Below are 27,663 nucleotides of genomic sequence, written 5' to 3'. Positions count from 1 at the left end.
TGCGTGGCTGTGAGGAAAATACGCTGCATCTTCTGGTGCGCGTAAGATGCAGATGTTTCTTTTCAATGACTTTAGAGTTGTGCAAAACTTTAGCAGGTCGGTAGTGGAGAGCATGCCGTTTCAGGCATGTGAAGTTATCAGGCTTTGAGGGGACACAGGATACGGGCGCATGGTAGCGATCAGCCTGGGACTGTAGGACAGTAAATGCCAATCGGGAATTAACGAGCCTTGAGCACAGTCGAATGTTTCGGCCGTGAGGGTGGAGTGGGAAGGTGGGGCGGGGAGTAGTAAGGGTGCGTGCATGGAGATGTGCTAGCCTGTTGGCGAGGGGGAGGGATGCGTACTCGATGGGCTTAGTATCGGGAGCAGCTCCAACCACCTGGGAGAAGGGGAGAGCCATGCTGCATGCGCTTGTAATGGCATGAGGCATCTTACCTTGCAGAATGGCTGTGCAGGGTGGGCTAGCAGCATTCAGCATCGCCGAGCAGCAGAGAGAGCAGCAGAGAGCAGATAAGGCCTTTCCTCAGGCCCGCGCTCGACTCCGGCTTCGCCTGCCGGCCAATGGGAGCAATATTTATTGCTTGATCAGCTGCTCGCCAATCCGGGCCAGCGGTGGTGAGTTTACTGTGTTCTGTTGTTTCTAGGGACTCCGTTCCATCACTGGCTTCAGTCTCTTCGAGTAACCCTGTTCCATATATGTCAAAATTTCTACTGTAAACATGTGCATGCTGCTAGTGCTCAACAAATTAAGCCAGAGTTGCCAGTCTGTAACAAGAGAAAGAGTACATGTCGGAACCTGAAGCCCAAAATCCTGGAGCCAATTGAGAAACAGATTGGTCAGTAAAGAGCAAAATTGGAGAAACTGACCATTGAGAGAAAGCATGCATGCTGGCACTAGAAGTCAAAGTCCCCAGATACCTTTGTGAGAATGATAGCTATGAAAATACTGCAGGCTCTTACATTGAAAGTCTGAAGAAGCATTCATGAGACTTTTAACTTCAAGAAAGCCGCAATGTTGAGATTTGAAATAAAAATCCCAAACAACATTGAATAACCAGAACACTGAGAGAAAGAGTACATGTTAGGATTTGAATACCAAGTACCCATAAACATTCAAGAAACCACCTGCTAAGAGAACAACTGTAGGGTGGAACATAAATTGTAAATCACTAGAGAAATTTCAGAAACTAAACACTTATCAAATCCCTGAACACAAACATAGGTATTAGCTTCTGGTCCGCCTGGTAACCTTTAATTTAAATAAATATTGAACTCTGATTTGGATTGTTAATGTCATAATGTTCATAGGATTACCATACATGTAAAATAAATGTTCATTCTGCCAGTGCCCAACAATATATGCCAGAACTGCTGCTGTATATGTATTTGTATTTGTGTATTTATAACACGCACCTGGCAGAATAAATTGCATTTGGGTGCAGATCTTAAGTTAGCTTTCAAGCAAGATATGAAGTACTTTGCTATTGAGTACATTATTGAAATAGATATGTTTTAGTTCTCTACGTAATGAAAGTAGGGAAGTGACATTCCTTTATTTAGTAGGCAGGGAGTTCCACAATTGTGGTCCGAAGACAGAAAAAAAGCATCTATCTCCTTTTTGGACAAAACGAGGTGGTGGTACCTTTTACAATTTTTTGTCTTCCAATCTAAGTGATTTAATGGGTCGATAAAAATAAATTGGCTAGGTACGGGGTGGCAATCCATTCACACATTTGTACATCAGGCAGAGCACCTTCACGTTGATTCATTGACCAACTCCAACCAATATAAAGAAATTTGGCAATTATTTATGGATGTGAATTTTGGAACTTTGTAAATCATTTTGGGCAACCTGCAACCTTTGAAGCTGATATTTAGAAATACCTTTTAACATAGCATTGGCATAATCTAGTTTCGAGTTGACCGATGATCCCACAACTAAAGGAACAGAAATGGGAGAGCTGCCCGAAGTAGCTTAAGATTGTAATAAACTGATTGAATTGTAGTATTGATTTGTTGGTGAAAGCCAAGTCAGACTGCCATTAGCACCCCAAATTCTTAAGCCTAGTGATATATATGGAGGGTAAGCCAAAAGAAGCAGAGATAGAGGTACTGCCTCGTGTCTCTTTAATAGATCCTTTAGACCCAATGGTATAATTTCTGTCTTTGTGGGATTAAGTTGGAGTCTAGTTGGAGTCTATTTAGGGACATCCATTTTCGATCGCCTTGGTGCATTTAATAATGTCATCAATAATGTTATCAAATGACACATTGGGGTCGTCAATCCGCATATATTGCTGGCTATCGTCAGCTTATGTATGGTATAAAAGATTGAATTTAGAGATAATTTTCAACATGGGTTTCATATGAATATTAAAAAAGGGTTTGGGGACAAAGAGGTACTCCACAACCTACACTGATTTCCGAGGGAGAGTGAATTGCCCAATTTAATACTTTGCTGATGACCCATCAGAAAGGAATGGAACCAAGGTAGTGCTTCATTTGATACTCCTGTCACATTTCGGAGTATAGCTTAGCAGGATATCATGATTCACTGTGTCGAACTCTGCAGAGAGTTCCAACATCATTAAAAACGCTAATGCCCCAGCATTCTTCAGTACTTCTTCCCACACCACAAATAATGCTTTCTCAGTCCCATCCAATGTCCTAAATCCAGATTGGTAGGTCTCCAAAATGTGGTACTTGTCTACATGGGCCTGTAGCTGAGATGTTAGTATTTTCCCTAACACTTTCGCTGACCAAGGGAGACCTGCCACTGGACGATAGTTCTGCAGTATTTGAGGATCTAGCGATGATTTTTTTCAAAGTAATTGATGGGTTTCATTTTTAATTACAGCCCTAGCACACAAAAGGAAAGGCCAGGTTAGGTCGCTAATTTTAAATACATGGGTCACCGGAAAAAATGACAGGCCTAAAAGCTTTAAAACAGCCTATTGAATGCAAAACGTGTGTCTTGCTGAAAATGGCACAGGGAGCAGTTTATCATGAAAAATATGTGTCTTTTTGAAAGTTGACATAAGAAATATGTGAAAATGGAAAAGGCATATTGTTGGATAAGAGAGAAAAAAGCAGCATTTGTCATTGAAATGGCCACACATCAAAATGCTGTGCACCCTGAAAACTAAGCAACACAGGAACTCAAATTATGTTGAATGGGAAGCTGTGTGCATTTTGCAGCTGAAGTCACAAATACATGGAGTTAAAAATGTTGCTATGGGTGAAAATGCACATGAAAAATGACAAAATGAACAGAAGGGTTTAATTTCCATTGCCCCATTAATAAACTACTGCTATGCAAAAGTGCATTGAACAATAACAGAACGAAGCAAGTTGTTTAAGTAAAATGCTGCACTGGGAAAAGAATGCAATAATTGAAAAGGCTATTTTGTTTTCAGATGCAAAATGTAAATTTCATATGAGCCCAACAAATACAGGGCCATGTGGGTGCTAGGCATATTTCTCAAGTGACTTCCACCATTGCAGGTCTGTTGGGCTCCTTATCTGGAAGATCTCTTTGAGGCTTTAGCATACTAGGTATTTACGATGGGTCAGATCCACACAGAAACAGCCCGGATGGGTGAAATGTAAAAAAGAAAAAAACTTTTAGATTGGAATTGTGGTCAACTCAAGATTACGAGGACAAAATGCCAGCACAGCCACATGATGTCAGAGACCATCGGGTGACAGAGATACAATCTCTGCAGTGTCCCTTAATTCAGCTTTGGCCTCCTCAAGGGTGATTGATAATTTTATTGCAGGCTAAACCAACATTCAGCCAGAGACTGCAGATGCTCTGAACCACATGGTTTCAAGGAAATAGAGAAAACAAGTGAAATCAACCTATGTATAAATATATGGACATTGACTTACATTACAAATGTCATTTTATTTAATGTGAGACTGTGATACTTAAAGGATTGTGAAAGATGTCATTTTGAAGCTAATTACCAGGCAACAGTGTTAATGTAACTTTCATTCAAGTGTTATTTGGAGTTTTTCAGTTACATCAAAAAAGGTGTTTCTAGCTGCCCCAAAAATGTTAGAAATCTGAACGTGGGGGAGCTAATGGCTTATTAAATTAGTTATCTGATAAGGGAGTTTCATATTCTCAACTATGTTAGTTTGCGCAAAAATGGCAATTAACCATAGCTTGCGCATGGAATAACTTGCCCAAATAAAAGTCAGTTCCACCTATCGGTCATGATTAGGGGAACATTAATATCTATATATTATGTCATTTATTGGTAATTTACAAAATGTTACCATGTATGGACTCTTGAGTGAAAATGTTGTCATGAAAAAATTGTAAATGTTAGAAGGTGTGTACCTTTCGCACTTCACTTCAATCATGGTACTCCCAGGGCCTATCGGCAGAGAGGGGTGGAACCTTGGGAGGAGGAGAGAACTGCAGAAGTCCAATGAAAATTCATGGCTAATAAGTTGACACCTCCTAATCTTAATATTTTGTGGGAGGAACCTAGACATTAAAAAGCCCTTGCTCTATGGTGAAAGTGACAGACAGACAAGGAGTGCCATGTGAGTGATGGATGCTGGGACTATCTTTGGCAGCAGACTATGACCCTACCTCAGCTGTAAGCCTACAGGAGCCTGGCTCTCTTTCCTGAGTGCCCCAAAACAGAGGTCCAATGTAAGTAGAATTGATCATCCATTTGAAACCAAAGTGTGTTGGGGGTTCTGCCTGTCTTACTATCTTCCCTTCATAGTGGATGGGAGGAAAGTTGTGTAGACCATTAGAATATTTGACTGTAATATTAATTAAATTAACTCCCAAATAGATTGACGCAGGGGGCGCTTGGAGGAGTTGCAAACTTGCACCCTCTTTCCTAGCAGGAATTAAGTTATAGTCACATGAAGTAATTGGGTGCCGTTATTTTTCCTGTCCACCCGAGATTTCTCTAATGAACAAGGTTGTCCTTGCCACAAACCGAAATGTATGTCACCATTCCCAAACCTTGCCTTTATAACAAAATGTTGCTGTCCCAAAATGAAATTTCCAACTGATACCACTTCCCAAACCCCTACCTTTCAAGAAAAGGTACTTTTCTGTCCCAAAACAAAATTCCCAATTGTAACCATTCCTATTTAAACAAAGGGGTGTCCTTGCCCCAAATGAAATTCCTAAACTGGTCCCACTCCCTAGACCTGGCCTTTAAACAGAGGGCTGCTGCATATAACTGATGCCTGGGTTTTTGGTGTTTGGGGAGAGGAGTTATTTGCAAAAGTGAAGCCAGTGTAATTCTCCATTGCAAAATATACACTCTTTCCTGAGAGTGAGATAGTGACCCTGGTAGCAGAATGATTGTTGCATTGCTTTTGGAGGTGAAGAAAGAACAGTCCTATAAATAAAAGAAATATCTTCACAGTCTGTGTGATGGCAAACTGCTCACATTTTCAAGTGTGCAGGCAATCCCCATGTGTCAAACACTGCATGTGTAATGTGTAACTTGTTTTAAAATCAAAACTGTGCTTGCTTGTCAATCTGAATTTTGTCAAGTAAATGTGCCTGTTTATCATGAAAAGGAAAGTGCATGTTGTGTTGAAGCTTTGTTTTGTACCATAGAGAAGGTGGCGACTGTAACCATTAAAAGATTTATTGAACATATACTTTAAATAAATATACATTCTCTCTATACCCTAGCCTTCTTCATGGCTCATTGTTGGCACTGGGGGAGGGATCTACACGGCTCTATATAAGTCATAGATAGGGCTTATTAAATCCAAAATCAATGATCTACTGAGAGCCTTTTTAATTGTGGGGGGACTCCCTATGTTAAGCGTGATCTCCCAGTATTTCGTTACAGGAGTTACGGTAGTGTTGTTTAGCATCCGAGGGATAAACCCCCCAAAGAGAAATTTACAAAAGATGTTATGAAAACTTTCAACAACAGAGTTTAATCTTAACTACATAGGCTGAGATTCCTTCAAATACATTTACAGTGAGTTTAGGGTTTGACAAAAGCTTAGAGATGTGTTGGTGTCCGTGTCTGTAAATGTAAATATGGCAGCATTTGATTTAGTGTCTTCAAGCATTCTATTTTGTTTGAAAAAATTATAGAAATCATTGGCTAGGATTAAGGTTGGAGCCAGGTTAGAAGAGATACACAGAGAGTGAACAAAAATGTTCAGTGTTAAAAAAAAGGTTCACGTGGTCTATTTAAGACAGCTACAATGTTTTTCTTTAAGAAGGGCGGTTTAGCTGTGAAAATGGCTTTCTTGTAAGTCTTGGCAGATCTTTAAATTCAACATCTTTAAGATTTCTCAATATTTTCCCTCTTTGCCTACAGTTTGTAGTATTGTAAGATCCAGAGTAAACCATTCTTTAAAGATTTTATTTGAATGTTTGAGTTTTCTGGGTGCAACAATATTGCACATATCTTCAATTTTTCCAAAGCTAGTGGCTCAGAGGTGTTTGGTTATGACACGAACACATTTTTGATAATCTGGCAGCAGTGTTGTTATTCTGTGCTTCTAGCCATATATTAAAATAACCTGCTATAAGCAGACAGTAATATCTTAACACTGTAGTAGAAATACAATTATGTAAATGATCCAGAAAGTCATTTACAGGGAATGGTGGGTGGTAGCACAGTACCATTTTAAAAGTTAAATTAGGTGAAATAGCAATATTGGTGAGTTCAATCTGGAAAATCCTTGTCCAATATTAATTGTTCAAAATTGGTTTCTGTCCACCTTGATTCACATGATGTTTGTTAACTTTAGTGTTATGTAAAACATTCATTAAGGAATCATTTAGTATTGAATTTAGCCTAAATCTATTCAAGCTTCGAAGTCGAATAGAACCTTGCTTAGATCTGATTATTATTAACCGTTCATTAGAATAGGTAATTATGTCTAAATAACTCTCTACCAATAGGCTCCCTCTATATAAATGACGGAGTCTCAGGGCTGTTAATCTAACTGCTATTTGGTGTAATATGTTGCACTGCCAATGCAGGAATAAGAGAAAGGGGGTCAAAGAATCACTTACCCCAGATAATATACATTTCTGCTGGGATCATAGCATTTCCTGCAGATCGCAGAACTGGCCTGAACAGGTCTAAAGAGGCGTCACGTTAGTGCTTCACGCTGATGCAGGCCTTTTAATTCTGCCGTGTGGGGGAACTGACCTAATGGCTATTGGGTGTTAAAGTTTCCTGGATCTCTAATAATGGTTACTGTGCATAGGAATACGGCATTGGTACCAGCAAATTAAAGTAATATTCAGCTCTAAAAAGATACACCCTGTCTAATCACATATGAAACCAGTTAATATATTAAAACATTTTCAGAAACAATTTAGCCACAATATCAAGCATTTCAGCAATGTAACAGTTGAAGAAGTGTACGAAAACAAGTTGCAGAACTATGTTCCATACTAGCTCACCTGCGCTCCCGACAAAGCCCAATAGCCACGCCCCTCCAACACGCAACACAAATTGTTAAGATAGCTTTCTAAATTCTGACCTGGTGGGTCAGGCCACCTTAGTTAAGTGGAACAGGTGAAACCTCTGGACAAAACCAGACCAATCTACGGTTTCTTGGCTGGTGGTCAATACTAAGTCTCAGGAGGAGTGAGAGTGATCGGAAGCCCACAATGAGCACACACAGTAAAACTTGACAGATTACTCTTAGACAGATGTAACAAAAATTCATTTATTATAGGCCTTTATAATTCAAAACACAATTAACTACAGTTATGAAGAAACAATACCACACACAATCATTCACTAACATATATACAATAATGTAATTAACCTAAGGCTGATGATGGGGGAGAAAATGACCTTCGAGCTGTAACAGTAAAGGGGTTAAATCAACACAGATATCAGTTAAGGCAGTTCTTCATCAACATTCCCTAACTTATGTAGTCCAGCCCTACGAAGAGAGGAGCCTAGCACTCAAAGTACAGTTGTGTGTTAACAACGCTCGGTCATGCGTAAAACAAAAAAGCGTGTTCTCTTCCGGGGGCTGTAGCTGCACAGAAATGGGGCTCGAGGCAATGAAGAATGAGTTCCTATTCTTAGAAGAGTGTCTACCCTTGCAGATAGAGCAGCCTTCGGAGTTCGGGAATAGCTGGGGAGTGCAGGTTATCCGAGCCAAGGTGAGTATCTTTTGAGTGACACTTGTGCGTAAAAATGAATGGATGTGCCAGGGGGCCACTGGTGAGTTAATAAAGTACTCATGGACCCTCCACATAGTCCGCACCAAACATTGGCAATTTAGCCCACTTTTCACTTGTTGGTGTTACCCCTGCCACCTCAGGACGCTCCGGCTCTCAGTGGCTACGGTACGGGACAATCATCTGTGACGTGATGTCTGCTTTTTCATAGCCCTTGAAGGAAGAAGAATGATGGTTCTGGTGCAGAACGTCTCAGGACAAGGTAGGCAAGAATTGCAGGTACTTTCAGCAACGGTCACCCCAGCGGGGTGACGCAGGGAATGCAAATGCTAGCGGTGTGGCACACTCTTGTAAATAACAGCCCAGAGGAGCTAGGACAATGAGGTTTGGTGGGAGAGGGCCCAGGACCACAAGCTAGCGATTCCCCACTTCTTGAGTCTCAACTCGGGACAGCAACATTCTTGTGTGATACCCCGGGTTCAGGCTGGTCAGTTCACTGGATGGCCCAGGAACGCTTCTGAAGAGGCTCTTTGGGAGGGTTATTAGGAGAGGCCGAGAGTAGTTCCCACTACTCCAAAGGGGCAAAGCACCCTTTCAGGTCTTTTTGGTACGATGAAGAAACAGGGGTCCTACGGCACAACAGCGGGGTTTGGGTGCCAAACCTTCGTAGCACATCACTGGCAGTTCCTCAAGTCTGTTTTCTTTTTAAGGATACTTGCCCCCTTATGAAATTTGGTGGGAACCTCACTAGATCGACCTGGAATGGATGCAGAGCCCCTTCTCTTATCCAAGATTCGGTTCGCGCTCAAATCTCAAATAGCCAATGGAAGATCTGCTCTCTTGCATGCACGCCAGGCGTGGGCCAATCGATCTTGGCCCACAGTGGTTCCAGTCTTTCATGGCTACCAGACATACTGGCACCAGTAGTGTGGATTGGGACCAGACAGACCCAGCCCTCTTCCTGCTCAGAAGGCACACATGACATGCAGGAGGCCGCAAAATGTGCGTTTTTTGCAGGAGGCTGCATGCCCAAATAAGAAATACCCAGGTCTCTCTACCTCATTAAAAACATCATTAAAAACGCTAATGCCCCAGCATTCTTCAGTACTTCTTCCCACACCACAAATAATGCTTTCTCAGTCCCATCCAATGTCCTAAATCCAGATTGGTAGGTCTCCAAAATGTGGTACTTGTCTACATGGGCCTGTAGCTGAGATGTTACTATTTTCCCTAACACTTTCGCTGACCAAGGGAGACCTGCCACTGGACGATAGTTCTGCAGTATTTGAGGATCTAGCGATGATTTTTTTCAAAGTAATTGATGGGTTTCATTTTTAATTACAGCCCTAGCACACAAAAGGAAAGGCCAGGTTAGGCCGCTAATTTTAAATACATGGGTCACCGGAAAAAATGACAGGCCTAAAAGCTTTAAAACAGCCTATTGAATGCAAAACGTGTGTCTTGCTGAAAATGACACAGGGAGCAGTTTATCATGAAAAATATGTGTCTTTTTGAAAGTTGACATAAGAAATATGTGAAAATGGAAAAGGCATATTGTTGGATAAGAGAGAAAAAAGCAGCATTTGTCATTGAAATGGCCACACATCAAAATGCTGTGCACCCTGAAAACTAAGCAACACAGGAACTCAAATTATGTTGAATGGGAAGCTGTGTGCATTTTGCAGCTGAAGTCACAAATACATGGAGTTAAAAATGTTGCTACGGGTGAAAATGCACATGGTAAATGACAAAATGAACAGAAGGGTTTAATTTCCATTGCCCCATTAATAAACTACTGCTATGCAAAAGTGCATTGAACAATAACAGAACGAAGCAAGTTGTTTAAGTAAAATGCTGCACTGGGAAAAGAATGCAATAATTGAAAAGGCTATTTTGTTTTCAGATGCAAAATGTAAATTTCATATGAGCCCAACAAATACAGGGCCATGTGGGTGCTAGGCATATTTCTCAAGTGACTTCCACCATTGCAGGTCTGTTGGGCTCCTTATCTGGAAGATCTCTTTGAGGCTTTAGCATACTAGGTATTTACGATGGGTCAGATCCACACAGAAACAGCCCGGATGGGTGAAATGTAAAAAAGAAAATACACTTTTAGATTGGAATTGTGGTCAACTCAAGATTACGAGGACAAAATGCCAGCACAGCCACATGATGTCAGAGACCATCGGGTGACAGAGATACAATCTCTGCAGTGTCCATTAATTCAGCTTTGGCCTCCTCAAGGGTGATTGATAATTTTATTGCAGGCTAAACCAACATTCAGCCAGACACTGCAGATGCTCTGAACCACATGGTTTCAAGGAAATAGAGAAAATAAGTGAAATCAACCTATGTATAAATATATGGACATTGACTTACATTACAAATGTCATTTTATTTAATGTGAGACTGTGATACTTAAAGGATTGTGAAAGATGTCATTTTGAAGCTAATTACCAGGCAACAGTGTTAATGTAACTTTCATTCAAGTGTTATTTGGAGTTTTTCAGTTACATCAAAAAAGGTGTTTCTAGCTGCCCCAAAAATGTTAGAAATCTGAACGTGGGGGAGCTAATGGCTTATTAAATTAGTTATCTGATAAGGGAGTTTCATATTCTCAACTATGTTAGTTTGCACAAAAATGGCAATTAACCATAGCTTGCGCATGGAATAACTTGCCCAAATAAAAGTCAGTTCCACCTATCGGTCATGATTAGGGGAACATTAATATCTATATATTATGTCATTTATTGGTAATTTACAAAATGTTACCATGTATGGACTCTTGAGTGAAAATGTTGTCATGAAAAAATTGTAAATGTTAGAAGGTGTGTACCTTTCGCACTTCACTTCAATTATGGTACTCCCAGGGCCTATCGGCAGAGAGGGGTGGAACCTTGGGAGGAGGAGAGAACTGCAGAAGTCCAATGAAAATTCATGGCTAATAAGTTGACACCTCCTAATCTTAATATTTTGTGGGAGGAACCTAGACATTAAAAAGCCCTTGCTCTATGGTGAAAGTGACAGACAGACAAGGAGTGCCATGTGAGTGATGGATGCTGGGACTATCTTTGGCAGCAGACTATGACCCTACCTCAGCTGTAAGCCTACAGGAGCCTGGCTCTCTTTCCTGAGTGCCCCAAAACAGAGGTCCAATGTAAGTAGAATTGATCATCCATTTGAAACCAAAGTGTGTTGGGGGTTCTGCCTGTCTTACTATCTTCCCTTCATAGTGGATGGGAGGAAAGTTGTGTAGACCATTAGAATATTTGACTGTAATATTAATTAAATTAACTCCCAAATAGATTGACGCAGGGGGCGCTTGGAGGAGTTGCAAACTTGCACCCTCTTTCCTAGCAGGAATTAAGTTATAGTCACATGAAGTAATTGGGTGCCGTTATTTTTCCTGTCCACCTGAGATTTCTCTAATGAACAGGGTTGTCCTTGCCACAAACCGAAATGTATGTCACCATTCCCAAACCTTGCCTTTATAACAAAATGTTGCTGTCCCAAAATGAAATTCCCAACTGATACCACTTGCCAAACCCCTACCTTTCAAGAAAAGGTACTTTTCTGTCCCAAAACAAAATTCCCAATTGTAACCACTCCTATTTAAACAAAGGGGTGTCCTTGCCCCAAATGAAATTCCTAAACTGGTCCCACTCCCTAGACCTGGCCTTTAAACAGAGGGCTGCTGCATATAACTGATGCCTGGGTTTTTGGTGTTTGGGGAGAGGAGTTATTTGCAAAAGTGAAGCCAGTGTAATTCTCCATTGCAAAATATACACTCTTTCCTGAGAGTGAGATAGTGACCCTGGTAGCAGAGTGATTGTTGCGTTGCTTTTGGAGGTGAAGAAAGAACAGTCCTATAAATAAAAGAAATATCTTCACAGTCTGTGTGATGGCAAACTGCTCACATTTTCAAGTGTGCAGGGAATCCCCATGTGTCAAACACTGCATGTGTAATGTGTAACTTGTTTTAAAATCAAAACTGTGCTTGCTTGTCAATCTGAATTTTGTCAAGTAAATGTGCCTGTTTATCATGAAAAGGAAAGTGCATGTTGTGTTGAAGCTTTGTTTTGTACCATAGAGAAGGTGGTGACTGTAACCATTAAAAGATTTATTGAACATATACTTTAAATAAATATACATTCTCTCTATACCCTAGCCTTCTTCATGGCTCATTGTTGGCACTGGGGGAGGGATCTACACGGCTCTATATAAGTCATAGATAGGGCTTATTAAATCCAAAATCAATGATCTACTGAGAGCCTTTTTAATTGTGGGGGGACTCCCTATGTTAAGCGTGATCTCCCAGTATTTCGTTACAGGAGTTACGGTAGTGTTGTTTAGCATCCGAGGGATAAACCCCCCAAAGAGAAATTTACAAAAGATGTTATGAAAACTTTCAACAACAGAGTTTAATCTTAACTACATAGGCTGAGATTCCTTCAAATACATTTACAGTGAGTTTAGGGTTTGACAAAAGCTTAGAGATGTGTTGGTGTCCGTGTCTGTAAATGTAAATATGGCAGCATTTGATTTAGTGTCTTCAAGCATTCTATTTTGTTTGAAAAAATGATAGAAATCATTGGCTAGGATTAAGGTTGGAGCCAGGTTAGAAGAGATACACAGAGAGTGAACAAAAATGTTCAGTGTTAAAAAAAAGTTCACGTGGTCTATTTAAGACAGCTACAATGTTTTTCTTTAAGAAGGGCGGTTTAGCTGTGAAAATGGCTTTCTTGTAAGTCTTGGCAGATCTTTAAATTCAACATCTTTAAGATTTCTCAATATTTTCCCTCTTTGCCTACAGTTTGTAGTATTGTAAGATCCAGAGTAAACCATTCTTTAAAGATTTTATTTGAATGTTTGAGTTTTCTGGGTGCAACAATATTGCACATATCTTCAATTTTTCCAAAGCCAGTGGCTCAGAGGTGTTTGGTTATGACACAAACACATTTTTGATAATCTGGCAGCAGTGTTGTGATTCTGTGCTTCTAGCCATATATTAAAATAACCTGCTATAAGCAGACAGTAATATCTTAACACTGTAGTAGAAATACAATTATGTAAATGATCCAGAAAGTCATTTACAGGGAATGGTGGGTGGTAGCACAGTACCATTTTAAAAGTTAAATTAGGTGAAATAGCAATATTGGTGAGTTCAATCTGGGAATCCTTGTCCAATATTAATTGTTCAAAATTGGTTTCTGTCCACCTTGATTCACATGATGTTTGTTAACTTTAGTGTTATGTAAAACATTCATTAAGGAATCATTTCGTATTGAATTTAGCCTAAATCTATTCAAGCTTCGAAATCGAATAGAACCTTGCTTAGATCTGATTATTATTAACCGTTCATTAGAATAGGTAATTATGTCTAAATAACTCTCTACCAATAGGCTCCCTCTATATAGCTGACGGAGTCTCAGGGCTGTTAATCTAACTGCTATTTGGTGTAATATGTTGCACTGCCAATGCAGGAATAAGAGAAAGGGGGTCAAAGAATCACTTACCCCAGATAATATACATTTCTGCTGGGATCATAGCATTTCCTGCAGATCGCAGAACTGGCCTGAACAGGTCTAAAGAGGCGTCACGTTAGTGCTTCACGCTGATGCAGGCCTTTTAATTCTGCCGTGTGGGGGAACTGACCTAATGGCTATTGGGTGTTAAAGTTTCCTGGATCTCTAATAATGGTTACTGTGCATAGGAATACGGCATTGGTACCAGCAAATTAAAGTAATATTCAGCTCTAAAAAGATACACCCTGTCTAATCACATATGAAACCAGTTAATATATTAAAACATTTTCAGAAACAATTTAGCCACAATATCAAGCATTTCAGCAATGTAACAGTTGAAGAAGTGTACGAAAACAAGTTGCAGAACTATGTTCCATACTAGCTCACCTGCGCTCCCGACAAAGCCCAATAGCCACGCCCCTCCAACACGCAATACAAATTGTTAAGATGGCTTTCTAAATTCTGACCTGGTGGGTCAGGCCACCTTAGTTAAGTGGAACAGGGGAAACCTCTGGACAAAACCAGACCAATCTACGGTTGCTTGGCTGGTGGTCAATACAAAGTCTCAGGAGGAGTGAGAGTGATCGGAAGCCCACAATGAGCACACACAGTAAAACTTGACAGATTACTCTTAGACAGATGTAACAAAAATTCAATTATTATAGGCCTTTATAATTCAAAACTCAATTAACTACAGTTATGAAGAAACAATACCACACACAATCATTCACTAACATATATACAATAATGTAATTAACCTAAGGCTGATGATGGGGGAGAAAATGACCTTCGAGCTGTAACAGTAAAGGGGTTAAATCAACACAGATATCAGTTAAGGCAGTTCTTCATCAACATTCCCTAACTTACGTAGTCCAGCCCTACGAAGAGAGGAGCCTAGCACTCAAAGCACAGTTGTGTGTTAACAACGCTCGGTCATGCGTAAAACAAAAAAGCGTGTTCTCTTCCGGGGGCTGTAGCTGCTCAGAAATGGGGCTCGAGGCAATGAAGAATGAGTTCCTATTCTTAGAAGAGTGTCTACCCTTGCAGATAGAGCAGCCTTCGGAGTTCGGGAATAGCTGGGGAGTGCAGGTTATCCCAGCCAAGGTGAGTATCTTTTGAGGGACACTTGTGCGTAAAAATGAATGGATGTGCCAGGGGGCCACTGGTGAGTTAATAAAGTACTCATGGACCCTCCACATAGTCCGCACCAAACATTGGCAGTTTAGCCCACTTTTCACTTGTTGGTGTTACCCCTGCCACCTCAGGACGCTCCGGCTCTCAGTGGCTGCGGTACGGGACAATCATCTGTGACGTGATGTCTGCTTTTTCATAACCCTTGAAGGAAGAAGAATGATGGTTCTGGTGCAGAACGTCTCAGGACAAGGTAGGCAAGAATTGCAGGTACTTTCAGCAATGGTCACCCCAGCGGGGTGACGCAGGGAATGCAAATGCTAGCGGTGTGGCACACTCTTGTAAATAACAGCCCAGAGGAGCTAGGACCATGAGGTTTGGTGGGAGAGGGCCCAGGACCACAAGCTAGCGATTCCCCACTTCTTGAGTCTCAACTCGGGACAGCAACATTCTTGTGTGATACCCCGGGTTCAGGCTGGTCAGTTCACTGCATGGCCCAGGAACACTTCTGAAGAGGCTCTTTGGGAGGGTTATTAGGAGAGGCCGAGAGTAGTTCCCACTACTCCAAAGGGGCAAAGCACCCTTTCAGATCTTTTTGGTACGATGAAGAAACAGGGGTCCTATGGCACAACAGCGGGGTTTGGGTGCCAAACCTTCGTAGCACATCACTGGCAGTTCCTCAAGTCTGTTTTCTTTTTAAGGATACTTGCCCCCTTATGAAATTTGGTGTGAACCTCACTAGATCGACCTGGAATGGATGTAGCGCCCCTTCTCTTATCCAAGATTCGGTTCGCGCTCAAATCTCAAATAGCCAATGGAAGATCTGCTCTCTTGCATGCACGCCAGGCGTGGGCCAATCGATCTTGGCCCACAGTGGTTCCAGTCTTTCATGGCTACCAGACATACTGGCACCAGTAGTGTGGATTGGGACCAGACAGTCCCAGCCCTCTTCCTGCTCAGAAGGCACACATGACATGCAGGAGGCCGCAAAATGTGCGTTTTTTGCAGGAGGCTGCATGCCCAAATAAGAAATACCCAGGTCTCTCTACCTGGGGAAGGCCAAAGGACAACATGGCCAAAGGACAGAACAAAAAACTTTGTGGCACAGCCATTTTCAGTACTGGCTACAGTCTTGGGTCAAACGCAGCAAACGCGATATGGTCCATAAAAATACTTTCAAAGTAAACTGCTCCCACCAGTTCGTTCTAGGCACACTTGTACAAACACCAAAACATCCTTAGAGGGTGGCTAGGGCCATAAAACAAAAGGACCCATATGTGCGGTACTGTAAGGTACTTGGCACATAGATAACAAGTTACCAAGAAATGGTGACAAAGTCGAAGACTGAGGGAAACATAGTGTGCCAGTACTGACCGCCTGAAGGACGTGTCAGTTTCCACATAACAATGGCTGAAAGCCCAGCTGAAGGCTGTGCTGCAATGGAAAGTCAGGTTAGGTGCTCCAAACACAAGCAAAAAGTTTGAGGTGTTCATAAATGGAGGGACAATTGCACCCAAGGGAAATCTTTCCTAACACAGCCCCCATACATGGGTCTCATCTTTCCACCATTCCACCCCACCACTGTGTAAAGACTGAAAGAAAAACAGTGAAAGAAAATGGAAAATGCATTTTTAACGACTCCCCCATTATCTTTATCCATTGTCCCCCACAGCATGAATCTTTATGCACCCCCCCTTTCGAATCACCCACCGTTCGCACCTCTCGAGGGGCATGCCAATGTTTAAAGCCACCCCTCCCACCTACCCATTAACTGCACATGCAACTGTGATGAGGGTCTGCAAAGCTAGAGATGAGGGTCTGCAAAGTAGCGCACAAGCACCAAGGCTGGGAACAAGAATGTTGTCTGTGGGATGTATTTACCCATGCATCCGAGCCCTACCTCAAAACTGTGCAGTACTGACATGGAAAACATCATGATGGCCAGAGCTTCCCAGAAAATGCACAGGGAAGTGCATGAAGAATAGGCTGCCACCCATTTTTGCCGTTGTTATGGGCACAGAAGGACACTGCCTAAAACCACCATTGGACTACCCACACAGTAGTCTGAAACCATTGGGAATGGCAATGCTGATTGCCAAAAGCAAACCCATAACTGTTGGGAATTCATTTTCTTAAATCCCAAAAAGGGGTGCAGTACCAGTACTCACCACTATCCAAAAGCCGGCGTTTTAAAACCACCAGATTTTACTTTTTTTGTAGAAAACTGAATAAATGAACCCAAAACAGGCCAAAGAAAGACTTACTGAGAGGTGGATACAATGTAAAGTTATATTCTGAAGTGACTTGAAGGTTTATAACAAGACTGGCTGAGCTGTGGATTTCCGCAGTTTAAGTAAATTTGGACTGAAAGACACTAAAAAAAATCTAAATGTTTAAATTGACTGAGTGACCTACTTTTGAGTGTCACATAGGTTGCAATTGTTTAAATGTCATAGTTTTAAACTTAGAATCAGCCTTCTAGCTGCATATGTGAAAATGTTTAGTTTTATTTGAATGCAGAAACTGGGGAACAGAAATGACATGTAGCTAAAAACTGGCTTAAAGAGATTCCAATTTGCCTGGCAACTACCCCCATCAGGAGTGAAACTTGAGTCACAGCTGTGTTCCCAGGCCTAGCTGCCCTTTTGCTGCTCACACCAAAAGGGATATGACACTTCCCTGATTGAATTACCTGGGCTCTGCAGGAAATTGAACAAAGCCCTGTCTTGACTCAGGCAAATGTTTTATGGCGGGAGTCGTAAATGGAGATTTCTCCTGGAAGCACAGGGGAGGGGCACTGCCTGTGAGAGCAAGCTGGCTTGGCAGAACTGGAAAAACCAGAAATTCAACCTTGTGCTGGAGGAAAACCACACCCCTTTGGGGCCAGAACCTAACTCTAAAAAGATGAATAACTCATAGAGCGGACTTGTGAAAATTATTTAAATGACACCATAATTCTTGTGATTTTTCTGCCCACGTTTTAAGACGTGCTAGGACCCGGTGGTATGTTCAGGGGGGTTTTAGCGGAAAAGAGGATATTACTCAAAATGTGTGCATGTAAAAAATCTGACACTTCATCAACTAATGTCCATACTCCTTGCGCACATGTGTGTAAATTTGGGGTAATGTCTGGTATTCCAAACCAGTTAAAAAGTGCAAAATATTGCCATTTCTGAATGCAAGCTCCCAGGAAGAGCAGAGTTTGAACAGGAGATACCTCCTGTGATATGTGAGGGGTGCATATGATTTTAAAACAATATGTACCTCTGCAAATATGTATTTGGTTCAAATCTAGATTTGTGTGCAAGTTGACAGGAGGAGTGGACTTTCTGCAGGCTGTAAAATGACATCACTCTGACACAACTTAGCTCCCCCAATCAGGGGAGAAATGAAAGCTTGGCCAATGATAAGTGGAGAGGGGCTGGCTAGTGATGCTGCTCACACACACCCATTTTCAAAACACATAAAAGCAGACAGACAGGACAGATAGAGACTTTCAAATCCATTTGCAGCTGGAAGCTCTGCCGGGAAAATCCATACTTTACCTCCATCAATCTCCAGAGAAAGCTGTGCAGAAAGATCCAGACTTTAAATCCCTCAATCTTCAGAATCCAGAGTGAGAGCAGACCCAGATCACTGTGAAGTGCAGAGACCAGAGTCCCGTCTAAAACCTGACCAGATCCATGGCGAGGCCCATTTCACTCAAGAATATAGTGTGAGTACCTAGAAAACTGTGCAGAACCACTCTCCTAGTTAAAATAATATAATTCAATCTAGTTTAATCTAAGTAGAACTGTCTCCTAACTGTCACCTGTCATTTGCAAAGCTGTCACTTGTCATTTTCTAGTTGCAAGCTGCACGTGTCTTTTTGAACTTTTAAAATTTCAATCTGAAAAACGACCTTTATTCAATCGCTCATATCTCCGCGACCGTTTGTGCTAGAGACTTGCAGTAACTTTCATCTGGAAGCTGAGATCCTAGGCTTTCCTAGGACCCCAAGACGATAGTGATAGTCCTTGTAGTTCCTCTGTAATCGCACCAGACGCATTCGCAAATTTTACCGCGATTTGCAAATTTCTCCACTTGCAAAAAGATAGCTGCTTTTGCTTTCCTCTGAAAGAAATTTGTTTGCCTCATAAAAACCATCTCTGCATCATTGCTAGTGTGAGCCTGGACTAATATTAACTAGATACCACTCACCCTGAACCTCTAGAGGGAATTAAAAGCATTTTAACATATTTTCACTCCATTGCAAGCACATATCAAGCATTTGGGCCTGTGTTTTCAACTTCTGTAGTCTAAGTTGCTGGGGTGAACTGAATCACATTTGATTGCATTTCTGAGAACTGTGTGCTTCCCTCCATTTCCTTGCATTGCATAAAGGGGGGGGTGAATTGTCCAAGAAAGTGATTACATTGTCTTTGCTGAAATCCTATCAAGTTATTTTCTGTACTGCATTTCATTCAACATTGCATTCATTTGAAACCATAAAAGTATTGTTGCTATCTTATCCATTTCATGTCAACTCCTTAGTGATTATAAAGAAGTGTGCTAGTGCCAGATTCTCCGTTGTTAATCTTTATCATATCAGATTAAGTGTGCTATTCAATTATTAATTTATTATAAAGCGTGATATAATATATATTGTTTAAGTTATCAAATAAACCTTTAAACTTGCAAAACAGAACTACTTCTTGGCTCAGTGGGGTCAGGAGGAGTCCAAGAGAGGGGTGTTATATAGGGGTAGTCATCCAGAACGCATGAACTGGACATAAAGATATATTAATAAGGGTTTCCATTCAGTATCCCAGACTAGGCATTGACTTAGCTGTAGTGTTGAATTGAATCCTCTTACATGTCTCCCTCTGGGATCACCGCCCCCTCATGGTCAGGACTGGCCCCCTACACTGATAAGACTAGGGTACTGGCCTTGTCACATATACCAGGACCGAAGCTCAAAAACTTGGAGCGTCTGGATAAACATTTGTATTTGGCAGAAGAAATTAAGGAACAGGGGAACCTTTGGACACTGTTGAAATTAGTATTTGGGCACAAAGAGCAAGCAACATGTTACCTAGGATATGCTAATGCGTCTATGACCCAAGAACGCATAATATGGATTCTCCTAAAGACGAGTCCAAAACTTGAGGGGGTGGTTGACTCCCACAAGATAGAAGACTCAGGTCCTTTGCTTTTTGGGGATGATTTTGTAAAAGACCTTGGAATAGTTGTGAATACTTTTATCTTCTCTGAAAAGGCCCAGGTTTCACTATGAAAAATATTTTCCCCACAATGTTTTCCAGGTCTTGCTGTGGCAGAGGCCGTCCAGACAGCTAAAATGAGCGTACCTCAGGACCCTTCTCCAGACAATCAGACCCCTGTATCAGAGACTGAAGCAACCCTTCTTCTCGCAGATGACCCAATAGCACAGAGGAGGAGGCTTTAGAGGTGCAGGGACAGATTCGTTTTTTTGCAAGGTGAGTTTTCCCCCCATGTACAGGATGGCCCAGTAGGGGAGTGGTTGCAGTTCTTTACAGAAAATTGGAAGCATGTTTCTTGCAATCCCTGGGTATTGCAGATGGTGGAAGGATTTCATCTAGCGCTTGTGGAGACCCCTTTCCAGCTGTGCCCCAGGAGAGTGATGTTTTTCAAAGGAACATCAGGATTGAATCAATCTCGATGCAGAGAGCCTCTCAGAAAAACAAACCATAGAACGCACAGTGGGGCACCTGCAGGGGTTTATCAGCAATATATTACTTGTTAGGAAAAAAGACAAGGGCTTCAGAGCGGTGTTCAGATTCTGGGAATTCAAAAGGTTTATTTTGAATCATCATTTCAAGATGGAGGCCATAGCAACCCTGAAGTTTTTTTTTGAGACCAGGTGACTGGTTTGCAAGACTGGACCTCGACAATGGGTAACCTTTATGGTTCCTGTTTTCAGACCCGGTAGGCAGTTTTTACGGTTTGATGTGAAAAACAGCAGGGCGACAGTAGCCTGTGCCTGGCCCAGCCCAGCACTGGTTGCAGGCACAGGCAGCCCAGCCGAGGTGGGCACTGGACAGCAGCAGTCACCAGAAGACATTACACGAGGGCCGGCATGCTCACACGAAGCAAAGTAGGTAAAATAAAAACATAAAATGAAGGGGGCCGGTGCCCCGGTGATGAGTGGGGTGGTGCTGCATGCATAATGTTTCACTACGCGGGCCGGGTGATGTTTTCTGTGGTGTCGATGGCATTGGTGAGTGAAGGCCGCACTTGCACAGGCAACTGGCGCTGAAAGGTCCCCTTGCATCAGTTACATAGTTAGTGCCAACTTCACCTGTATTACAAATCCCATAATTCTGCCAGTTATCTGGCACCACGTGCCCTGGAAGAAAGATATATAAATCAACTTTTGCCAAAAAGTCAGACAAGTTTCAGTTACATAAATTGCCTGATCAGTCATCAATATATTCACTGCCCAAGCAGTCTGTCCTACCACTTCTAGCAAGAAGGCAGTTGCCACTAGAGCTCCTCAGTTGCTGATCAAGAGATGGCAGAATCCCACAGACTCTGCACCGTTACAAAGGGGACATGTTCTCTGATAGGGAGCATGGCCCAGCATTTCCGTAGGGTGAGAGTGTCACCTTCTCGTCATTTGGAACCTGTACTCAATTAAGTCTTATGCCACATATTGCTGCAAGTACAAGCACAGCAGGAAATCTTTTTTGAATGAAAGTGAAAAATATTCGTGTCTCTGGTTGTCCAAGAATGTGCATCGAAGCGAACCATTTCAACAACTGAACGTTTTACTCCTCAGAACATTGCTCATGTACAAAATGACTGCATTAAAAAGTCCTTCTCCCACAGTTCCAAATTTTGAAATCACCTAACTCTGGAGTGAGGGAGCAAAGCACACTTATATAGCGCACACATCATGGACTAAGGTACCTCAGAGCACTATATAAATGGGCAATTGTATTCTTATGGTTGCCCAAAGACCTATTTGAAAGAAACTGTTGTTCTCAATCTCATTGGGCTTCTGTTGCTTCCCTTAAAATGAAATTGTGCAAGTGGTCCCAATTTACACCTAACATGTCAATCACAACAGAGGGCCCAGGGAAGAATGGCCATGGGATCTAGATGAAGCATTTACACAAAACATTAGATGCAACAAACACCATTAACCCTCCATAAGTGGCATTTTGTGTAAAGTCGTGAATTGACGCGATTCATGGATGATGGTTTGAGGGCCACTTTTTTTTTAGGGATGTGTAATGCGCCACTTTTTTTTTTAGGTGCCATGGCCTATGTCTTGTTCCAGTCCGACCCTGGTGCTAATACGCAATGGTATTAGCACTGGGGCATTTTTTGCCCTGATTATGATACCATGCCAAACTGCACTTCTCACGATTGCAAAGGTTTTGTAGTATGTCCCAGTTTTCTCAGACATAGGTGTCACGGCTCGGGGAGCCTAGAAGCTCTGGAATAGGTGGAAGCGGCGTACGGATATCCCGATCACGCTTCCTCTACCCAGTGCAGCGGTCTAGTCTTTTCAGCAACGTATCCCGACACAGGTTATAGCCCGCCCCTTCCTGTGTTCGGGTGCGTTGCAACGCTCCTGTTTTTCGGCTGCTGCTTGTCTTTCGTGCTCGTGTCCCCTGCTACCGTTTTGTTTTCCGTACTCAAACCCCCCCTTCCTTGTTAGTTTTCTTGTACCCTCTCCGGTCACCCCGCTCCGGCTCTAGGTACTCTCCTTCCCAGGTTTCTCTTTTCCGGAGCTCGCTCCGATTTCTTGATTCCTCCCTCTCCCCTTTTCCTCGCTCCCGTTCTCCATTCCCTTCCCGTCCTACCGCCTAACTAACTTCCCTCTATTACTTCGTTCCCGTTTCCTTACCTCCCCTTCCGCCCGCCTTTGTTTACTATTCTTGCCTTTCCGTCTTTTCAATCCTTCCGCCTTTCTTACTTACCTTCCTCCACTCGCCTTTTCTTGTTTATCGGCTCCTTCTGTGTACCGTACCCAGGAATACACTTCGGATTTGCCTTGCCTAGCCCTCTTTCCTTGTTGCTGATACTTTGGACTTCCGATTTCTTACCTGCCTCTGCTATTCCTCCTTGGAGGCCTGCTGCCCAGTTCTGGAAGGGTGTGTGCCTCTTCTCCAGCAGATACTCAGCTCCTGCAAGTGTCAAGTGCTTCCAACTACAGACGATTCATCTACAGTTCTCTGGGGTTTTTTCAGCCTCTGGCTTTTTCCCCCCAACTCCGCGGCCGCGGAGGGTCACCACCGCTCACCCTTGGGGTGTCGCGGTGGCGGCCTCCTTCGGTCGCTCTCATCTACAAAAAAAAGGGAAGGCCAAGCCTAAGGAGAACCAGACCCTGAACCTACGCCGGGGAATACGAGGTGAGGAGGAAAGGGAAGTAAGGGAGGCCGAGATCCTACAGGATCAAGAGGAGATTCTCGATACCCTTGACAGTTTGCAACGCCTCAATACCGCCATGGCCTCCCCTCAACAGATCCAAGAACTGATAGCCGCAGTTCAAAACCTCAACCTAGAAGTGCAGAATCTTAAAGGGGCCAATGCTGCACTACAGCAACGGATCGCAGAACAAGATCTTCCGTCCACCGACCTGCCTCCCTTACCTCTTGTGTCGGGAAAATTTGATGGAACCCCCAATAAACTCCAGGAAATTTTGGATGCATGTCATCTGCATTTTTCATTCCGTACACATACTTTCACCTCTGGTCACGCCAAGGTGGGGTTTATGATTACCCATATGTCCAGTAACGCCTTGGCCTGGGCCACTCCTCTAGTGAACAGATCTGATCCCGTCCTCCTAGATTACGAGGCCTTCAAGACTTTGATGAAACAGACGTTTCTACGTACCGAGAGTACCTACTTGGCATCCGAAGATCTGCTAGACATCAGACAAGGAAACAATGATGTTATGTCATATATCACCTCCTTCAAGCAAATCGCTGCGGAAGCAGGATGGCAAGAACAAGCACAGTATGCCATCTTTAGAAGGGGGCTGCGTGAGGAGTTGAAGGACGAACTAGCCAGGATAGAACGTCCTCTTACCTTTGCTGACCTGATCTCGGCTACTCTCCGGATAGATTTCCGACTGGCAGAACGTCGAGCAGAACGCCGCAAGACTAAGAGCAGTACATCAATACCCCCTGGCCCTTCTCTTTCCTTCCCCCCTACCTCCACTCGTCTCACAAGAGAAGAGCCTATGCAGATCGGAACCACACGTTCCCCTCTCACCGCAGAGGAACGTAGAAGAAGACGAGAAGGGAACCTGTGCATGTATTGCGGATCGCCGCTTCACCTGCTCAGGGATTGCCCCGACGTTCCACCCAGGCGTTCGGGAAACGAACACCCTCGGTAAAGCTGGGGACGCATTACCGAGGGAGCGAAGCTAGTCCCTTTGTCACCCTTTCTGTTACTTCTCCAGAGTGCACCGAAGACCACCGTCTTATGGTTATGGCTGTCACCTTGATCATCAACAAGACTACCATTCAGACACAAGCCCTGTTGGACTGCGGAGCCGCAGGCAACTTCATGGACACTCTCTGGGCCGAAAGGCAAGGCATTTCCCGTGTTGCCAAGGCCGAAGACCAAAAGGTAGAAGGCGTGGACGGAAGGCCTTTGAGCTCGGGTCTCATCACGCACACTACAGAAGTCCTTGCCTTACACATCATGCAACATTCTGAACGTTTGTCTTTCGACTTGATCAGGGCTGCTCACTTCCCATTAATCCTCGGGATTGGGTGGTTACGAAGACACAATCCTACCATTCTCTGGTCCGAGAACGTTTTGAGTTTCCAATCCACCTTTTGCAAGACCAACTGTCTACCTCAAACAGAATTCTCTACAGTACACACCTTTTGTGGTGAAGATCCCAAAACTATCCATTGTTTGCCTGCTTATCTCGCTGAGTATGCCGACGTAGTTACAGAGAAGATCCCCCTGGATCTTCCTCCGCATAGGCCAGAAGACTGTGCCATTGATCTTCATCCAGGGTCCTTGGTTCCGTTTGGTCGCCTGTACCCGCTAACCCTCCAGGAAAAACACCATTTGAAGGAATACCTGGACAAGAGATTGTATCTACCAACCCCTTCTCTCCGGGAAAAAGCTCTTTCCTGGTGCCACGATGCCAAGGTGGCAGGTCATCGTGGCATCTACAACACTCAGGAACTCCTACTGCGCCATTTCTTCTGGCCTCGAATAAGGGAAGAAGCCAGGCTATACGTCCAGTCATGTATTACCTGCCTACGCAATAAAGCCTCCACTCAAAGACCTTTAGGTCTGCTTGAACCGGATTCTATACCTACCAGTCCATGGACCACTGTCTCTACCGATTTCATCGTAGAGTTACCTGAATCCAGTGGTTGTACCTGTATCATGGTTGTCGTTGACTCATTCACCAAGATGGCCCATTTTTCCCCCCTACCAGGCATACCAACCGCTTCAAGTATGGCCGAGGTGTTCCTAAAAGACATTTTCAAACTGCACGGGATTCCTACTAAGATCATCTCTGATCGTGGCAGCCAATATACTTCCCGATTTTGGTCCTCTCTCTGCGAAAGACTAGGCATCGAGAGGGCTTTAACGTCCGGGTACCATCCCCAATCAAACGGCCAGACTGAACGTCTAAATGGTACACTTGAGCAATACCTAAGGTGTTTCGTCAATCAACGCCAAGATAACTGGGTTCAACTGTTGCCGACGGCCGAATTCTCGTACAACAACTCTTGTCATTCAGCCCTCGGTATGAGTCCTTTTTTCTGCACCTACGGTTACCATCCCCGTGCCTTACTTCCTTTGACCGGCATTGAATCCACAGTCCCTTCTGTAGAATCCATTGCGGAAAGCCTCCAAGAAGCTCATCGTAAGGCCAAACTAGGGCTCCAGGAGGCTCAAAACAGACACCGTTACCAGGCGAACAAACATCGGAGATCAGTTCCTGAATGGGACGTGGATTCCAAGGTTCTGCTATCAACCAAATATTTGCCAAGGTGGGTGCGCCCTTCCAAGTTGTCTCCCAGATACATAGGGCCTTATAAGATAACCCAGATAATTAATCCAGTGGCCTTCCGCTTACGATTACCCTCTCAATTACATCGTATACATCCCGTTTTCCACTCTTCTCAGCTTAAAGACTTTCATGAGGACAAATGGTCTCGTAGGAAGACTGCCTCTCCTGTGCCAAAAAGTCCAAAGACCGACATCTTTGAAGTCTCTCAGATATGCGATTCACGTTATCACAAGGGTCGTCTAGAGTATCTGGTCCACTGGAAAGGATACCCACGATCAGAAGACTCCTGGGAACCTAAAGGACATCTGGACTCGCCCCTCTTGTTACGCAAATATCATCGTAGTCACCCTGGCAAGCCAGGAGGGGTGGACCATAGGAGGGGGCATACTGTCACGGCTCGGGGAGCCTGGAAGCTCTGGAATAGGTGGAAGCGGCGTACGGATATCCCGATCACGCTTCCTCTACCCAGTGCAGCGGTCTAGTCTTTTCAGCAACGTATCCCGACACAGGTTATAGCCCGCCCCTTCCTGTGTTCGGGTGCGTTGCAACGCTCCTGTTTTTCGGCTGCTGCTTGTCTTTCGTGCTCGTGTCCCCTGCTACCGTTTTGTTTTCCGTACTCAAACCCCCCCTTCCTTGTTAGTTTTCTTGTACCCTCTCCGGTCACCCCGCTCCGGCTCTAGGTACTCTCCTTCCCAGGTTTCTCTTTTCCGGAGCTCGCTCCGATTTCTTGATTCCTCCCTCTCCCCTTTTCCTCGCTCCCGTTCTCCATTCCCTTCCCGTCCTACCGCCTAACTAACTTCCCTCTATTACTTCGTTCCCGTTTCCTTACCTCCCCTTCCGCCCGCCTTTGTTTACTATTCTTGCCTTTCCGTCTTTTCAATCCTTCCGCCTTTCTTACTTACCTTCCTCCACTCGCCTTTTCTTGTTTATCGGCTCCTTCTGTGTACCGTACCCAGGAATTCACTTCGGATTTGCCTTGCCTAGCCCTCTTTCCTTGTTGCTGATACTTTGGACTTCCGATTTCTTACCTGCCTCTGCTATTCCTCCTTGGAGGCCTGCTGCCCAGTTCTGGAAGGGTGTGTGCCTCTTCTCCAGCAGATACTCAGCTCCTGCAAGTGTCAAGTGCTTCCAACTACAGACGATTCATCTACAGTTCTCTGGGGTTTTTTCAGCCTCTGGCTTTTTCCCCCCAACTCCGCGGCCGCGGAGGGTCACCACCGCTCACCCTTGGGGTGTCGCGGTGGCGGCCTCCTTCGGTCGCTCTCATCTACAAAAAAAAGGGAAGGCCAAGCCTAAGGAGAACCAGACCCTGAACCTACGCCGGGGAATACGAGGTGAGGAGGAAAGGGAAGTAAGGGAGGCCGAGATCCTACAGGATCAAGAGGAGATTCTCGATACCCTTGACAATAGGGGAAACCTTGCCCTGGTGCTAATGCCGTGCAGCTGTGCACTTGCACCGGTGCAAAGCTTCTGTGATCTGGCCCCTGATGTTTACCGGGCCTGCTGCTACAAGGCCTAGACCGCCCTTGTGTCATGTTTTTTGTAAAATTGATTGCCTTAGAATTCATACTGCTCTGTTCTCATAGCATCCGGACATATATAGTCATATTGCCTCAAGCCCCTTGACACCGCTTCATTGTGGCATTTGGTATAGATTAAGCAATAAACAAAACGAAAAACAAATACCTGATAATGGAACTCTAATGAAAGGTCTGTGCCCACCAGCAATGCTGCCCCCTGGAATGCCAGATGCATCTCCTTGGGCAGAGAAGCATTCCCTCACCCTCATTCACCCGGGTTTGGATGATGTATCGATACAGATGTCA

General features: G+C 43.6%; 1 protein-coding gene across 1 annotated transcript in view; it reads right to left on the bottom strand.

The window, feature by feature from the left end:
• Positions 1-27,663, bottom strand: part of TEAD4 (TEA domain transcription factor 4) — a 1,088,638-nt gene that overhangs the window by 1,007,621 nt on the left and 53,354 nt on the right. Inside the window, exon 2 of the mRNA XM_069628515.1 lies at positions 436-765. Coding sequence (XP_069484616.1) covers positions 436-478 — 43 coding nt within the window. The 5' untranslated portion in view covers positions 479-765. The remainder of the gene's footprint in view (positions 1-435; positions 766-27,663) is intronic.

The sequence above is a fragment of the Ambystoma mexicanum genome, chromosome 12 (assembly GCF_040938575.1).
Source record: "Ambystoma mexicanum isolate Mex_15411 chromosome 12, UKY_AmexF1_1, whole genome shotgun sequence".
In the NCBI taxonomy this organism is placed as follows: domain Eukaryota; kingdom Metazoa; phylum Chordata; class Amphibia; order Caudata; family Ambystomatidae; genus Ambystoma; species Ambystoma mexicanum.
Note: the sequence above shows the minus strand (reverse complement) of the source record. Positions and strands in the feature narration are given on the sequence as shown.